This window comes from Pogona vitticeps, chromosome 5, assembly GCF_051106095.1.
Source record: "Pogona vitticeps strain Pit_001003342236 chromosome 5, PviZW2.1, whole genome shotgun sequence".
Classification (NCBI taxonomy): Eukaryota; Metazoa; Chordata; class Lepidosauria; order Squamata; family Agamidae; genus Pogona; species Pogona vitticeps.
This window is the reverse complement of record NC_135787.1, coordinates 191,703,439-191,721,907: the sequence shown is the minus strand read 5'-3', so window position 1 is coordinate 191,721,907 and position 18,469 is coordinate 191,703,439. Positions and strand designations below refer to the sequence as shown.

At 45.3% G+C, this 18,469-nt stretch overlaps 1 protein-coding gene across 1 annotated transcript in view; it reads left to right on the top strand.

The window, feature by feature from the left end:
* The window catches only part of PLXNA4 (plexin A4), a 635,072-nt gene that overhangs the window by 418,985 nt on the left and 197,618 nt on the right, over window positions 1-18,469 (top strand). Inside the window, exon 5 of the mRNA XM_073002484.2 lies at window positions 1,151-1,251. Within this exon, the coding sequence (XP_072858585.2) occupies window positions 1,151-1,251 (101 nt within the window). The remainder of the gene's footprint in view (window positions 1-1,150; window positions 1,252-18,469) is intronic.

Sequence of the window (18,469 nt, the reverse complement as noted above, 5' to 3'; positions counted from 1 at the left end):
GTTATCAGGGAGAGAATATGCAGAAGTGGTTTCCCCTTCTCTTCTTCCGGGGGCGCCCCGGGGCTGTGCAGCTTGCCCAAGGCTACATAGACTGGCTCTACTCAAAGGAGGGAATCGAACTTCCAACTTCTAACTGGCATGCAAATATTTCAATGTCAGGAAAATATTTTACGAGGGTTTGGATTGTGGAGAATTCTGACATGAGTTGAGTTAATCTGCACCTAATAGGCATTTTGGGATGGCATTATTTGCTCCATTTCCGAATTTTGTAATCTACTTCTCAGCTCAATGGACTATGCTCAAATACATTTGAAAAAGCTGCATGCTTCAGAACAAAAGTGGATACTTGGAGATACCTTTCTACCGAATGTTGAAAACTTTTTAGAAAAGTTGAGGGAAGCTTGGTTGCAACTTGGTCTAGTTCAGCCTCAGAGCCTTCCAGATGAGCTCATTGACAGTAGACCTCCTATGGCCTCAGTCCCTCTGATACTTACACTGTAGGAGCTGGATAGCTCAGTAGCTTAGGTCACTTTGGTTGGGAGTTCAGTTCCCCACTAGGCCTTTTTGAGAGAGGCTGGACTTGATGATCCATCGGGTCCCTTCCAGCTCTGCAGTCAAAGGCGCTTCTCCTCCTCCTTCTTCTTCCTCCTCTTCTTCTTCTTCTTCTCCTTCTCCTCCTCTTTCTCTTCCTCCTCCTCCTTCTCCTTCTCCTCCTCTTCTCCTTTTCCTCCTCTTTCTCTTCCTCCTCCTCCTTCTGCTTCTACTTCTCCTCCTCCTTCTCCTTCTTCTGCTTCTCCTCCTTCTCCTCCTCCTCCCTTTCCTCCTCCTTCGTCTGCTTCTCCTCCTCCTTCTCCTTCTTCTGCTTCTCCTACTACTACTCCTTCTGCTTCTCCTCCTCTTCCTCCTTCTCCTTCTTCCTCTCCTCCTTCTCCTCCTCTTCCTTCTGCTTCTCCTCCTCCTTTTTCTCCTCCTCCTCCTCCTCCTTCCTTAATTTTGGTTGCTTTGCCCTTGATGGAGGAACAGCTCCTGCTCTCAGTTACTTTGTTGGGAAGTATGTGAATAGATTTTGAACAAACACAATACAATATTCTCTGAAATCACATTAAAAAAACAACAACCTTCACATTCCTTCTTCTCTTGCTCTCCACAGGTCACTCGGGTACCAGTGGAATCCTGCGGTCAGTACAAAAGCTGCAGTGAATGCCTGGGCTCTGGGGACCCCCACTGCGGATGGTGTGTGCTCCACAACACGTAAGTACAGCTTAACAAGATGAGGAGTGTGGGGATGCTAATCTCCATCACCCGCTTCTTCTTGCACAATTTCCTTTCTCTTACTATTGGCTGTGGGCACAGAACAAGGCTGCAAATGGATAAATCTGGCTCTGGTGATGGGAACTTGGTTGTTTGAAAATGCCATCTGGGAGTTCTTGATTTTTGAAAATGAGCATGAAAGGCAGAGGGGCTACCTGAATCTGGACACACCTACTTTGGTGTACTTTTAAAAGCAAAAGCTATTGATTGGTTGGTTGGTTGGTTGGTTGGTTGGTTGGTTGGTTGGTTGATTGGTTGATTGATTGATTGATTGATTGATTGATTGATTGATTGATTGATTGATTGATTGATTGATTGATTGATTGATTGGATTTTTACCCCGCCCCTCTAGACCATGTCTAATTCAGGAAATGCCAGAAAAATCAGCCGCCTGTGATCTGCAATCACAGATATGGGTAGAGATAACAAGGAGTCCAGGGTGGGCTTAAACAATCAAGGATCAATCTGTGCAACACACTTAAAAGTCATTTAGCAATTCTTCCTTCCTTCCGGGGAACCAGACCCAACTCCATGGCCTGAATCCTGTGGTAGACTGACAATGGCATAAGGATAGTGGCCTACATCGTGGGACGAAACCACCGCTAATGAATGAGTTGCTCGACTCATGCGCTGCAAGTGGCAACTCATTCATTAGTGGCAATTTGACAACACAGGTGAAGCCAACACACTTATCTCTGTGTAAATCCAGTGTCAATTGGATTCTGGTTGATACTGTGTAAGTCCATGTGTTCAATTGTCCATCCCCTGCACAGGTTCAGATCCTTGGTGAGCCAAAAGTAGGAGCAATCAAACGTTTCACAAAAAGGGAACTAAAGAAGTGACCTCAAGCAAGTGAATAAAACTCCGGGGCTGCGTCTGGCCCATGGTCTTGCCCCCAATATTTTCTTTGGGAAGAGGTTTGAGCATAGCAATGCCTCTTAACTGTGTGTGTGTGTGGGGGGGGGTGACTGCTCCTTTTATTCTGCTTCTCTTCCCCACTTGCACATCCCCATAAAACCCATCGCTCCCACTTTATATGTAAGTAGGAAAGGCCCATGGAGCAGGCTTGTGAGGTCCAAGTTGGTCCCTCACTAGGGGTTCTTTCCCTGGTTGCGAACTACAACCTCTTTTGAAACAGCCCTGCCCAGGATGACGAGGGAAGCGTTCTGCCCCCAACGTTGGTCCCTGTGTGGCATTCCCTGTTATTCACACCCAATGCTTCCTCTACTCAGAATATCTGCGACTTCAAGACATCTGCCAAACCCATGGCCACCCATACAGGGGAAATGGCTAACACCTCTCCTACTTCTCTCCTTATTGTCTGTATTTCTGGTGTAGCTGTTATGAGCAATGGCAGATGGCAGGATTTAGCTAATCTCATCATTTCCTCAGTCTCCCTGCTTTAGCATTATTGTGTGGCCTTCTGGGAAAACGAGACTCAACTCAGCCATGCTGGCTTTATCGGCTAACGTTTTCAAGAGCCCTGCTTGCTCGGCAGCCTCTCCGCGACTCCGTGCCATCTGCTAGAGCAGTGGTTCTCAACCTGAGGTAACCCAAGTGTTCTTGGGTGGCAGCTCCGAGAAACCTTCACCGCCAGCTCTGCTAGCTGGGGTTTCTGGGTCTTGTAGTCCAGGAACAACTGCATTACCCAAGCTTGGGAGCCACTGTGCTAGGAGACCATGTGGGGATCTGACTTATTAACCTTCCTCTGAGGTGATGACCTTTGTGTGCATCAGCGTGGAAATCACAAAGTCCCCAGTCAGCAATGGCCACTTTGGCTTGGACGATGAGAGTTGGGAGTCCAACCCATATGATGGTTGGCAGTAAGGGAAGGATGGCTTCATGGATTCTGTGGAAGTTGATTGAATTAAGTAGGGGAAAGAGTTTCTTATAGCAATGGGAGAGCATCATGCCTCGAAAAGACTTGGAAAAAAATGAGTGAGGCGGAGCGGTATCAATGTTCTTCCCCCGAATCTTGAGGAAAGTGAGGAATTTCCTGGTGCTCTCGCCCTCAACTGAGTTTTTGCATTGACCAGAATGACATACATTTATTTATTTATTTATTTATTTATTTATTTATTTATTTATTTATTTATTTATCTATCTATCTATCTATCTATCTATCTATCTATCTATCTATCTATCTATCTATCTATCTATCTATCTATCTATCTATCTATCTATCTATCTATTTATTTGCTTGCTTGCTTGCTTGCTTGCTTGCTTGCTTGCTTGCTTACTTACTTACTTACTTACTTAGACTTGTATGCCGCCCACCCTCTGCAAGAGCCTCCAGGGCGGCTTCTAACATCCATTAAAACGGTTCCGTTAAAAACAGACACACTAAAAACCCATACGGTGACATCTATACTCTACCAAAGCAAAAATAAAAACAAACACAATCTACAAAAACAATCTAGATCCACGACTCTATTCATTAAAATTAAAACCTTCCATTTAAAACCTTCCATTAAAAAAAAAAAACCCTCTGGAACAGGAAGTTTTTTAACCTGGCACCATTTTGTGCAAAACAGTCTTGTTTTCTACCTGAACGCTGCAGCTTGCGCAAATTGCGTGACCCTCCAAGGACTGCTCTTTTGTTTAAGAATCTGAAGCATGGGATCTGGACTCTTGTCAGTTCCCCAGTCCTTCTGTGTTTGCTAGGCATGTGTGCACTTTGCTTCTCAAAGAGAGAAGAGGGGAGCCCTTTTGCCCTGCTTTGGCTGGAGGCAAGAATTCTTGCTACCATTTCAAATGCCTCCTCTCTCTCGTCCTGTCAAGATAGCCTAAATTGAAGGGAGCGGAGAATTCAGTATTTGTTGCATCTCTACCCTCTGGCTCTTCTGGCTGGGTGCTGTAGTGGGAGCATCCAATTTTTCCATGCCCGGGAGAGTCACGAGCAACCTGTTGAAGCTGGAGATGGTACATCCTTTCTCTGGAAAAGGCCCTTTAAGGGCTCCGACCCATTTCAGGAGAAGGCGCCTTTGCTGTTGGCTCAGAGGCCTTTGTCGAAACACACAATGGCTTTCTCTCTCTCTGCACGGAGTCTGCAGGACTGAAGTTTGAAGAGCAATTTGCAGCTTATACGGTTTCAAAGGCTACTCCAGGGCGCCAGCGTCAGCGGTGGTAGCCGTAGCTGAAACAGGCTGGGGAGAGCGCTGGCTGTTTGGAAAAACAAGACAGGGAAGGGGGAGGGCGGTGTCTTGCCATCTTTTCCCTCTGCCCTCCCCTGCTTGCTAGCCTCTGATTCTCTTTCTAATGGGCAATTTGCCCTCCGTGGCGGGATTGATTTGTGTGACTCTTCTTTCCTAACCTTACAGGGGGAAATTTGACTCTGTGTGCACCGAGGGAAGGAGGGGAAAACCAGTCTGGAAAAATAAGGGGGCATTGATTGGCATTTGCAGGACAAGGAGATGATTTGGGGGAAAGCAGGTCATCAGAGCCTCCCATTGCAATTGAGTTAGCCAGCATCTCCATCCTGACACTTTCCTGTCTTTCTGTGCTCCACTTTCTGCTCTCACCGAAGCCCAGGCTCCTTGCATGGGTTGCGCTAAGGAAGAGTGTCGTTGGGTGGGTGCGGATTGTAAAGAGGACCAGGGGGTTTCCGTGGAGGAGTCACTGAAGCATAGAATAATGGCGTTGCAAAGAATGAAAGGATGGAGGAACTTGGCGAGAGCATGGCTTGACCTAAGGTGCGAGGCAGTTGGCATGCGGGAACTAAACTCAAAGTCACAGTGGTGCCAAGAAACTTTGGGGAAGTGCCATGGACTTTCCCAGAGGACATTTGTTGTTGTTTAGTTGTTAAGTCGTGTCCAACCCTTCATGACCCCATGGGTTGATTTCCTTCAGAATGGATAGATTTTTTCTCCTTGCAGTCCAGGGGACTCTCAAGAGTCTCCTCCAGCACCACAATTCAAAAGCATCAATTCTTCAGCACTCAGCCTTCTTTATGGTCCAGCTCTCACTTCCATGCTTCGGTAATGGAAAAACCATAGCGTTGACTGTGCGGACCTCTGTCGGCAAGGTGATGTCTCTGCTTTTTAGGATGCTGTCAAGATTTGTCCTCGCTTTCCTCCCAAGAAGCAAGCGTCTTTTAATTTCGTGGCTGCTGTCTCCATCTGCAGTGATCATGGAGCCCAAGAGAGTAAAATCTGTCACTGCCTCCGTATCTCCCCCTTCTGTTTGCCAGGAGGTGATGAGACCAGTGGCCATGATCTTGGTTGTTTTGATGTTGAGCTTCAGACCATTTTTGGCGCTCTCCTCTTTCACCCTCATTTAGAGGTTCTTTAATTCCTCCTCACTTTCTGCCATCGGAGTAGTATCATCTGCATATCTGAGGTTGTTGATATTTCTTCCAGCAATCTTCATTCTGGCTTGGGATTCCGCCAGTCCAGCCTTTCGCATGATGTATTCTGCATCTAAGTTAAATAAGCAGGGGGGGGAACAGTATACAGCCTTGTTGTACACCTTGTTGTACTCTCCAGAGGACATTGCACCCCACCAAAGACTGTGCGTGATTTCAGAAGGGTTGTGTCCCCAGGACCACATCATCCAGTAGGCTAAGAAGACTGGTCTGTGCTTATGCATGTCTAACTGAAAGTTCTGCTTGAACTCTGTAAATTGCCTCTTGGATTCAGGGCTTGGAATGAATCAGAAACAGAGAAAACTGCATTTCAACCCTAGAAAGCTGCTTCCCAATGAGACAGACCCATAGTCCATTTAGGCCTGTATTGCCAACTCTGTTTGGCAGCTACGGCTCTCCGGGGTTTCTCACAGGAAACGCTCCTGGCCTGACCTGAAGATGACTGATAAAATTTTGGATCATCTCCAGTCTGAGTTCTTTCCGGCTCTGACACTGCTTTGCTTTCAAAATCAGATTTTGGTTTTGGTCAGAATAGAATGGTGTTGACAGTGAGACCTAACCTTGCCTGCCTAGCAAGCTAAGGAAAAGGGGACGGTCATCAGCCTGATATCAACAGGACTTGCATCCTCAAGCAGCTCCCGAAGACTCGGTGGCCTGGTCAGCATTATTGTCCTACACAGTAGGTCTCTGCGAGCCACTGTTTTGTATTTTCCATAATATCCCTCACCATACAGTATAATTATAGAACGTGATGAGGAACTGCAACTGGAAGTCAAACTATAACTTTCTTGTTGCAGTAGAACCACTGTATCCGCATATCAACCACCCATGCATGCTGAAAAAAGACAGAAGGATCTAACACTATACATTTCATGGTCTCTGGCTCCCTTTAGTGGCCAGATCTGTTAAATACACCCTGGAAATATATATAAATATGTATTTCTGAGAGGTTTTTTAAGTATTTTCAGGCAGTGGATAAGTGAAACAGTGGATACTGATACCATGGATAGAGCAGTCCTTCTGTATTATGCTGTTGTATGCCCAATTTATGGTGGGTTTTTTTTTAGGTACATGAGATGTTCAAGGACTGGTTTACCTTTTTTTAGGTACATGAGATGTTCAAGGACTGGTTTACTTTTGCTGCCCCCAGTGAGTACCCATTGCTGAGCATGGGCTTGAATTTTGTTCTACTAGGTACTAGTTGGATATTCCATAATTAATCACACTAGCTCTCCTTATTTAGAAGGACTTTTGTATACTTCGTGCACGGCAGGAGAGGAAGCTGAACACCTTCTATATGCGTTGCCTCCGACGGATTTTTGGTATCACCTGGCAGGACAAAGTTCCAAACAGTGTAGTCCTAGAACGAGCTGGAATTTTCAGCATGAATACATTACTGAAGCAGCGACGTCTACGTTGGCTCGGGCACGTCGTGAGAATGGCTGATGGTCGGATTCCAAAGGATCTCCTCTATGGAGAATTAGTGCAGGGAAATCGCCCCAGAGGGAGACCACAGCTGCGATACAAGGACGTCTGCAAGCGAGATCTTAAGGCCTTAGGAATAGACCTCAACAGATGGGAAACCCTGACATCTGAGCGTTCAGCCTGGAGGCAGGCACTGCATCACGGCCTCTCCCAATTCGAAGAGACCCTTGCCCAGCAGGCCGAGGCAAAGAGGAAGTCACAAAAGCAGCAAAAGCAGGGAGCCGGACAGGAGACAGATTGGATTTGTTTTCAGTGTGGAAGGGACTGTCACTCTCGAATTGGCCTTCTCAGCCACACTAGGCGCTGTTCCAAGCCCTCCATACAGAGCACATTACCATAGTCTCTCTAGACTGAAGGATGCCTATCATGTATACTTCCAGATCACTGGAACTTTTTTAAAACCTGCAGTTTTATGATTGCTGTTTCCCTTTCAATTGTTTACTGATCTCATGTCCAGATATCATTGCTGCAGAGCTGCATATAAAAATGATCAGTAATAAATGTCTGTGAGTTGAAGCCAGTCATCTCTGCTTATCTGTTCACAATCAGATCCTGTGGAAATGGTTTAGCTTCTTTCTGCTCAGGGAAGAAGTTATATTATGTGAGAGACGTTGCCGTTGCTTATCATTTTAGGCTGCTTCAAACCGTTTTTATTCAGTCATTTCCATGTATAATATATGTTTATCCTGTCATTCATTGTATTTTAGCGATCTTACGATTTATCTTTTAAAGATTTTGCAAGCACCCTTGGATCTTTTATTGGAAGAAAGTTGGGGAATAAATAAAACGAACAAACGAAGGAGTGTTTATGAAAAGCTATTACACTGGAGGGTGTGCAATTTGGGAGTTCCAAAGATGCGTTTCTCAAAATCTTGGCTTTGCCGTCTCTTCTCCGTAAAGTCTCCCTCTACATGAAGAGAATCCCGTTCAAGCAGCTGATCTCCAGAGATACGTTGCCGGGCCAAGAGGGAAGGTTTTAATTTTATCCTTTCAACTTTCCATTCCTGTGTGCTGGCTCAGCCCTGAAAATAAATACCGTCTGGTCTCGGCGCGTAATTCAATCCTGCCGTTCACAGGCAGACCTGCATTGATCGACCTCCACTTTACCTTTCTTGCTCAAAGTCTTGCAAGTTTTAAAGCAGGGTCTCAGATAATCTAAGACGTCTTCAGAGGCCGTGATAAGATCAGGCTCTTTGGAAGACTCTCAGCCCCCTCCTGAGTTGACTTTTCGGGTTCTGCTGTAGTTGTATGCTCACGGTTTGTGTGCTGTCTCCCTCTTTCTCCCTCTTGCTTTTGAACTTTTTGAAATAGTTGTAGCTCACTGGGGCAAGCTAGGATCCGAAAAATGTGTCGCCAGAAAGATCCAGAGAAAGGAAATCTTAACTTTTGTTGGAGTACAACTCCCATACTCCCCCAACTCGCATGGCCGGTGGGGAGGATTTGGGGAACTGGAATCTAAAGAAGTAACAGTTCTCTTCCTAGACGTTGTATACCTTGGTTGAATCATCAATCCAAATGGAGAAGGCAGCCAAGAACATAGAAGATGACTGAGACACGGAAGGGTGGCAATGACGATCTTTTCCAAAGGAATTGGAAAAGATAATCAAGTATACGGAAGTGTCACTGGAACCCATCATGCATGGATGTGAAGGCTGAGCAGTCAAAACAAAACGAACAAACAAAAAACAAGAAATAAACCATTGATTCCTTTGAAATGTTGTGCTGAAGGAGTGCTTTGCAGATCGCCTGGACTGCCAGAAAGAGGAACAAGTGGGTCCTAGAGCAAATCAAGACTAAACTGGAGGCAAAAACTGATGAGGCTGAGGCTGTCCCACCTCCAGCACATTGTGAGAAGGCAGGATTCTTTGGAGAAGGCCATCATGCTGAGAAAGGTGGAAGGCAGCAGGAAAAGAGGAAGACTAAATGTGAGATGGTCTGACTCCCTAAAGGAAGCCATAGGTTTGAGTTTGCAAGAGCTGAGCAGGGCAGCTAAGGACAGGATATTTTTAAGATCGCTCATTTACAGGATCACCATAAGTCAGAGGCAACTTGACTGTGAACAACAACAACAACAACAACAACAACAACAACAACAACAACAACAACAACAACAACAACAACAACAACAACAACAACAACAACAACAACGATAAGAATGCTTGGCTTTTACTCTAGACGGCAGGTTTCCAGCCTTGGGTCCCCAGATGTTTTTGAACTAGATCTCCCAGAAATCCTGGCCAGCACAGCTAGTGATCAAGGCTTCTGGGAGTTGTAGTCAAAGGACACCTGGGTTGGGAATCACTGCTCTAGCACAAGGTTGGGACTCACTGTTCTAGCACATCACCTCCAATATCTGGAAATTCCAGGAACATTTTAATTTGGAGCCAGAGGTGGCCCAGATGACTCACCAGCTCCAGGAATGAGCTCCATCAGCATGGGAGGAGGAGAAAGGGATGATTTCATAACTGATAGCTTTGAAGTTGGCCATTGGGGCCTGTGGCAGCTGAGGGAGCCCATGTGTTGGGAATATGTGATTCAGGGAGATTTTCGTGTCTGAGAAATCTGACTGCAAAAGAATTCCACGCTAAAGTCCTGAAGATCAGCCACGAAACAAGGCAGTTTAATCTGCAGTCTCTGAGGGGTAATAAAAACTCCTGATCTGACACTCACACACCATCAGTGCCCAAGAATCTCCTTTTTCTAAGGATGGGAAATATTGGAGGTTTACTGTATTTTTCCGTGTATAAGACTATACTTTTGTCTAAAATCTTTAGACTAAAAATTGAGGGTCATCTTATACACAAAAGTAAGCTAAGGAAAGAACAAAAATGAGTGGAAGGGAAAGCAGGGATCAAAGTGATCCTGCAGGGCTTTGATCCCTTTCCCCCTACACTTGCTAAACCCCACTTAGATTTCTTACTTATGAGTTAGAAAAGTAGGGGGCGTCTTATACATGGGGGCATCTTACACATGGAAAAATACAGTATTTCTGCTCTGTGTCCTTAGTAACCATCATGTGCCGTCCAGTCAATCCTGACTTATGGCAACTCTTTTTAGGGTTTTCCAGGTAGAGACGACCCAGAAGTGGTTTCCCCTTCCCTTCTTCTGGGGTAGCCCTGGGATGGTGCAGATGGCCCAAGGCCACCCAGTCTGGCTCTTCTCCCAGGAGGAGCAGTGGTGGGAATCGAATTCCCAACCTCTGGCTCTGCAGTGAGATTCCAAACCACCGAACTCTCCAGCCAACATGTCCCTCCAAATCTTGGAAGCATTCATCAATTTCCAGGCGGACCCAGGTTTTATTTAGAGCACTAGTTCTTAACCTTGGGTTACTCAGGAGTTTTGGACTGCAACTCCCAGAAGCCTTCATCACCATCTGTGCTGGCTGGGGTTTCTGGGAGTTGCAGTTCAAAAACATCCGAGTAACAAAGGTTAAGAACCACTGATTTAGAGCAACCTGAAAGGCTGTTGCATGGTCCTGGATGAATCACAGATCTGTCTGCTTCAGCCCAAAAACCACATTTGTGGAATGCGTTTTGATCCAGCGCAGCTGCTCGGAAGAAGACACCAGGACTGTACTTTGCTCCCACTGGGCTAGTGCAAGGGGCCAGAGGTTCAGCACAGCCATCTCTCCCTGCTTAGGAGGTTGCTAGGCAACCAGAACACATCATCCCCTGCCTCGTGTAACAAAGGGCCAGGGCCAGCCTGATGGAAGCGGTAGTGGGGCAGAAGCACCAATTAATCCCTTCTTGCTACATCCACAATGCCCTTCGGAGGTCAGGGAAAGCAGTGTTCTGCTATTATTTCCCATTTTTATGGATGACCAGGATATTAATGCATAGCCCGTCAAGCTCTTTCTGCTGACCTGTCAGTCTCTGGAGCAAAATCAGTAGTATTATGATGGATGGATGAGCGGCAGGGAAGAAAACCCATCTCCATTATGGGGCTGTTTCTGGGGATTTGTTTTTCTCTCTTCTCCTCTGGCCTTCTCCGGTGCCTCTGCGTCCGCCGACGGTCTGCCAATGAGAGAAAATGGCACGCCAAAGCACTTCTCCCCAGGGTAGGGTCATGTCTGCTACCGATTGTATTTTCTCACTGAATTTCCATCCTTCGCGATGGTGTCAGACTCCTGACAGGTTTGTGGCGGAGAATAAAGCAGTCTCGTCATCTTCCTGAAATAATCTCTCGGCCCCTTTATGGATGCCCATCTATCTTTCCCTGCTCCATTGGTTTGTGAAGCTGGACACATACACACTTCCCTCTTCTGCCCTCACTTGTTTACACTCGTGCCTTGTCCAGGGAGCTCTGTGGTGTGTAAAACTACCTGTTCACACAGATCTTCCTAGGCTGTAAGACTAGCAGGTGGGAAGCTGCTGCTGCTGCTATTGTTGTTGAACGTGTTTTCCCTTGGAGCCATATCTTGGGAGTGACTGCCTCCCCTGTTCACCATCCCTTCTCTCACTCGGTTTTGATTTGTACCAACCTCATACTTTTCCTGTATGTCTGCCATCTCTCTCTCTCTCTCTCTCTCTCTCTCTCTCTCTCTCTCTCTCTCTCTCTCTCCAGCTTTGCTTCTGGACTGATCACTCACAGGGCAATCTTGATGTTAGATCAAGGCATCGTTGGAATTAGAGCAATGCTGTCCATTCTTGCCATTAAAAAATCTTCATTCAGTTCAGCTCAAAGCACCTGGAGTGACCTGCACTCATCGGGTGATATACAAGTTTAATAAACAAATAAATAAATCCTGCTTGCTGGTACCCAGTAGAGGTCCATCCAGAGACAAATGAATTGAGGAGAACGAAATAGTTTTCCTTCTTCATCTTCATACTTAAGGTTCTGTAAGCCAAATGGTGGAAGAGTTTCGTCTCAAGAAAGATGGATTCTTTTGTCTGTCCCCTGGAGTGTTAATCTAGTCTACTCCCCCCCCCCATCTGAACCATCTTCCAAGTGACTCGAGGCAATATAAGTAGGGCTAGCCCCTCTTCCCCCCCCAATAACCCCATGAGCTACATTAAACTTGGAGAGAGAGAGAGATACAGCATTTGACTGAAGGTGATCCTGTGAGCTTGTGGCTCAATTGGAGATTTGGACTCTTGTCTCATAAGAAGAGCCCCGACAGATCAGACTGAAACCTTATCTAAGCCAACATTCTGCTCACAGAAGGCTAAGCCCGTTGCCTGGGGAAAAGCCTTCTGGAAGATCATGATCACATCAGCACCATCTATCTTACATTCCCCAGCAACTTATACACAGTGGTGGAGATGTGTACTGTCTATAGACAAATGTGTAAATAGAGTACAAACTAGACTTTGGATATTCATATCCCTGAGATCCAACCCTTCCCTCCGAATTGGCTGGTCCATTCCATGGTCGCGACGCAGCATGCATGGCCGTCATCCAGATCATTGTGCCAATTGCGGAAGCAGCCCGGCTGGTGCTTCCCCGCCTCCCTGAGCAACTGACCGCTTTGGTGAGGAGGTGAGATGAAGAGTCTCTCTGCTCAGCTGTTCAGCGGTCGGCTGTGCAGGGAGGTGGGGAAATTTGTGCATTTCTCAGATGATCTCAGGGTTGAGCAAAGAGGCCGGTCATTAGCATGGATTGTATGTGCTAAATTCACACATCATGATTGGAAGTGATTAAAGGAAAGAAAAACGAGGAAAACAACAGCAAATAAGGAGAGTAGGTCTGCCCATCACTAGATCTGCAGGACAGGCATTTTACAGTCTTTGGGAGATTTATAAACAACCTCCCCACAATGTCTCTGAGTTTTAGCAATTTCCTGTGGTCAATTTTTTAAAAAGACATAAAGAAGTGGAACAAAATGTACCCCTTTTTCTTTTTTTCAAATTATTATTTTTTACTCAGTCAGGGTAACATATTGTAACAAAAAATTGCTCCAGGTTGTTTTTCAATGGGCCAAGATGCCAAGAAGCAGAAATGTTGTGGTCTAATTAGCCGTGGGTTGTCTCCCACTGAAAATCACAGTGGGTTCAGGAAATATACGGCATACACTTTAAACCCAGCTCTTAATGCAATTTGCTTAGCACGTTGGAATACCCATGGGGCCAGCTTTTTAGCTTGGGGTGGTGGGAAGGCTAGGGGTATGTTAATAATAATAATGGTGTGCTGTCAAGTCAATTTTGACTTACGACGAGCCTTTCCAGGATTTTCTAAGTAGAGAACAAACAGAAGTGGTTTCTCGTTCCCTTATTCTGGGAATACCCCGGGACGGTGCAGCTTGCCTATGGCACACGGGGTCATCAGCCCCCGTCCAAGAAGGCACTGTGGGGAATCAAACTCCCAACCTCTGGTTCCACAGGCAGATACCTAAATCAGTAAGCTATCCATCAGTTCTCTTCAGCTCCATCGTATCTAAATATGTGGAAAACATATATAATCTAGCTTAACCCTGAAGTTGTCAATCTATCTGTGGTAGGTCAGATTTAGCAACTGAACCAAATGGGTGAATCGGTTTATTTCTAGTCTGAGTTGGGTTTATCTACACATTCATTCAGAAATTTCCACCTCATTATCCTGTGAATCTGATTTAAAAAAAAAAAACAAAATTGGGTGAGATCTTGCCCTTAAACTTTTATTGGGGAGATCTTCGCTCACAACAATGGAGAAAGCATTTTGTCCTAATATGCATATTTTATTATGCATCTTGATCTGTTTTTGGAGTTGAGAACTGTGTTGCAAAATATAAACTGTGAAATCCAAATGATAGTTGTTCTGATCTTCTATTAATGCAAGAAAGGCAGACGGGACCATTTTTAATCAGAATAAGTGAAAGATGAATCCTCACAAATCCCTGCCTTGAAGTTTCTCCCTGACTCCGACTCCAGTGCCCAATGAACATTTTGTGCCCAGGGTTCACTTCCATTTGTTGTTTAGTCCATTAGTTGTGTCTGACTCTTCATGACACCATGGACCAGAGCACGCCAGGCTCTCCTGTCTTCCACTGCCTCCCAGAGTTGGGTCAAATTCATGTTGGTCGCTTCGATGACCCTGTCCAACCATCTCGTCCTCCGTCGTCCCCTTCTCCTCTTGCCTTCACACTTTCCCAACATCAGAGTCTTTTCCAGGGAGTCTTCTCTTCTTGTGAGATGGCCAAAGGACTGGAGCCTCAGCTTGAGGATCTGTCGTTCCAGTGAGCACTCAGGGTTGATTTCCTTTAGAACGGATAGGTTTGTTCTCCTTGCAGTCCAGGGGATTCTCAAGAGCCTCCTCCAGCACCAGAATTCAAAAGCATCCATTCTTCGGCGGTCAGCCTTCTTTAGGGTCCAGCTCTCACTTCCATACATCATTACTGGAAAAACCAGTAATGATGCCAGATTTTGAGGTCCTAAACTGTTTAGGGTTTTATATGTAATCGCAAGAACTTTGAAATCAGTGCGGAAACGAATGGGCAGCCAATGCAAGACAGCCAGCGTGGGGGAAATACGTTGGTACCTTTTCACCCTTGTAAGAAGTCCGGCTGCCGCATTGTGGACCTTTGTCTGCAAGGTGATGTCTCTGCTTTTTAAGATGCTGTCTAGGTTTGTCATCACTTTCCTCCCAAGAAACAGGCCTCTTTTAATTTCAGGGCTGCTGTCGCCATCTGCAGTGATCATGGAGCCCAAGAAAGTAAAATCTGTCACTGCCTCCATATCTTCCGCTTCTATTTACCAGGAGGTTTCAAGAAATCCAGCGCTGCTACTCCTGGATCATGTTATACAGCCCCAAAAGGGGGGGGGGGAATAAATAGGCAGCTGGCCTGTGGACATACCCTTATGATAGATAGGCACCTGGATTTCAGCCCCATTTATTTTCTTTTTCCAGTCCCACAGCAAAAGCCTGCCAACTCCCTTGGGATCTATTTTGCTGGGTTATGGACTCTCACACTTAATATTGTATTGATCCACATTGCATTTGGGAGAGTTACTGTCTCTTTTTCCCCTTCCTTCAATTTAATATTTTCCACATTGCTCCCATGGAGTCAGGAGGGGGGCAGAGAGAGAGAGAGAGAGAGAGAGAGAGAGAGAGAGAGAGAGAGAATGGTATTTTATTTTATCTGTTTTAAAAGAAACACTTAAAAGAGGAAAAAATATATATGTATATGCATATAATGGAGATAAAGTGGGTGAAGCCTATTATTAACAGCCACGGTATTGAACACATTGTACGATGAAGCTTTACGGACCGGGGCTTTTTTCTTGACATAATTATGACAGTATTAAGATGATTTAAGCCACTCAGGGGTGAATAGCCCACTCAGTCCCCCAAATGGAAGTGAAGCCGTGGTGTTACTATATCTTTAAAGATCAGAAGCCACAACATGTCTCTTATGGGGTCAGGGCCATTTCGCAGCCCCATCATCCATCAGAAAAATGGATTGGGATTCACTGACTTGGCTATAATTTTGTTGGCGATGTCCCTACGGGACAGATACTGAGAGGTCTCGCTGGCTTTCTTTCACTGTCATTATGGGCTGCTGAAGGCAGAAACGCACCATGCATGCTCCTAGAAACAACGTAGACCTCTGGTCCAGCCGGAACTCTTGTTTCAGAAATATGCAAACTGGCAAGGTTCACAGTGGGCTCCAGAGAATCAAAATGCAAACATTTTGTAAAACCAAAAGAGAATATATACAGTGGTGCCTCGCATTACGATGTTAATTTGTTCCAGCAAAATCGCTGTAAAATGAAAACGTCGTAATGCGATTTTAAAGAGCCCATAGAAACGCATTAAAACCTGATTAATGCATTCCTAGGGGCTTGAAACTCACCGTCCAGCGAAGATCCTCCATAGCACGACCATTTTCGCTGCAAGGAATCCATGCCAGAAAAGAGTGGGCAGCCATTTTGTTTACCCAGTGGCCATTTTGAAACCGCCGATCAGCTGGCCGAAAATCATTGCTTTGCGATGATCAGTTCCTGAAGCAGGGAACCGATCATCGCGAAGCGAAATTCCCCCATAGGGAACATCGTTTTGGGATCGCTTTTGCGATCGCAAAAACATAGACGTCTAGCGATTTCGTCATCAAACGGAGCGCCCGTTAAGCGAGGCACCACTGTGTGTAGATAGATAGATAGATAGATAGATAGATAGATAGATAGATAGATAGATAGATAGATAGATAGATAGATAGATAGATAGATAGATAGATAGATAGATAGATAGATAGATAGATAGATAGATAGATAGATAGATAGATAGATAGATAGATAGAATATATTGTAAAACCCTTTGGATTGTACAACATTTTTGCATTTTATTTTGCTGAAGCCCGCTGTGGACTTTGCCAATTTGCGAAGATATATATTACATCGAATGGCTTTGTCTCTTCTAATTTATGCCAACCCTGTGACTGAGCACCTTCCAAAAGGCCCTCTTGTGAACCGCTCTGCTGAGGTCTTGGAAATGCAAGTCTGTGAATTATTTCATTGAGTCAATCCATCTGATGTTCAGTCTCCCTCTTTTCCTGGTGCCTTCAACTTTTCCTCAGCTTTATTGTCTTCTCCAGTAAGTCGTGATGCAACCAAAGTATGCTTAGTCTTTTTTTCCCCCTGTTCTTAGCATGAGTTCAGGCTTGATTTGATTTTAAAACCCACTTCTTCTTTTTCCTGTCTGGAGTATTCTCATCCCCACCATATTTTGGATGAATCCATCAACTTCCGTCCTTGTCCCAGTTTCTCATCTGGACATAGTAACTGGGAATGCCAGCCTACAATTTAGAAAGCTTCACTGGGCTGAGCTGACAAATATGCGCTAAAATGCTTCAGTTCGTGAGAGGAAAAGATACCCCAAAGTACATAATTCATGTTTTCGTTAGAAAAATTAGACAGATTGGGAACAATACGTACCCGTTTCCATGTGGAAATTAAAACAAAGCCTTGTCTGATTCAGATAAAGGATGAGAAGGCAAGTGGCATTCAGAGAAAGACAATGAGATCAAGACTACAAAGATTTCAGATCACTGTCAGGCCCTGATGAATTATGGAATGTGAAAAGGACAGGAAGGTGAATGGTTTAATTTTTTTCCCCATTGCATCCCACAGAACCTCCAGCTAGCATGGCAACACCTAAACAAAACTTAGAACATGAGTGTATAACATACAAGAATATCAACAAAAGTCATGTCATAGGCATCCTTCAGTCTCGAGAGACTATGGTAGCATGCTCTGTATGGAGGACTTCGACACTGTATGAGAAGCTGGAGTGTCCTCTCCAGAGCACGAAGCCTGGGTAAAATAATATGGAGGATAGGCTGTTGCCCAAGCAGCAAATCCCCCCTCTCCACGTCACTGAAATAGTCCAATGGAAAAGCAAGGGCCAATACAACTGGTTCCAGCGATGTCACAGGAGTTGCCAGAACGACACGAACTGCCTCTGGGACTCCGGCTCTGGATTTTGCCTCGAGGTTAACTCCTGAAGCCTTTTCCATCAGTGGATATCAGTGGAGGTCAGAAGTCAGAATTTTCCTTCTCCTAGATGGGCTGCCTTCCAGGGCTGAACGAGTCCCACCTACCTGGCCTGTTCCCTCATGTTCTGTCTGATACTGAGCAAGTAAATAGTACAATAAAATTTTCCAATATAACTGTGTGCCGTGTAAGGTAAAGATAAAGGTTCCCCTTGACATTTTTAGTCCAGTCGTGTCCGACGTTAGGGGGCGGTGCTCATCCCGTTTTCAAGCCGTAGAGCCAGCGCTTGTCCAAAGACAGTTTCCATTGTCATGTGGCCAGCATGACTAGGAAACGCTGGTTTACCTATTTATCTACTCGCATTTACATGCTTTAGAACAGCACAGGCTTCTGTGGTTTAGCCCGCAGTGCCACCACGTCCCTTGTGTGCCGTGTACCTACTCATAAAAGATCAAAGTCTAAGGTCTGGAAGCGTTGAGTACAAAGTCCATTCAACTATGTAATCAAAGTCCTGTAGTAATTTATGAGTAGGAACACTGAACTGTACATGTTTATATTCGAAAAATTTGGATAGAATAGGAGGGGTATCATCTTTTTCCTGCATGGAATAGGATGGGCACCATCTTTTTTCTGAGCCTCCAGCAGCAAAATCTCTTAGGCTTGATGTGCGAGTCACAAAAATCTCTTACTCCAGCCTCATGCTGACGAAGGCAGACTAAATCCACTATGGCTTTTAGTCTGCACCGGCTGTAAGCTTTGAGCCGGTTGGACTGGAGAGAATTATTCCGGGTAATACCAAATTCCCTTCAAGACTATTCAGGAACAAGATAGGAGAGGCATTCAGGGGCGAAAGCTTCCACGTTGTGCGAAAATTAAATCAGAAAACAGCCGAGCGCCGCCGCGGTGG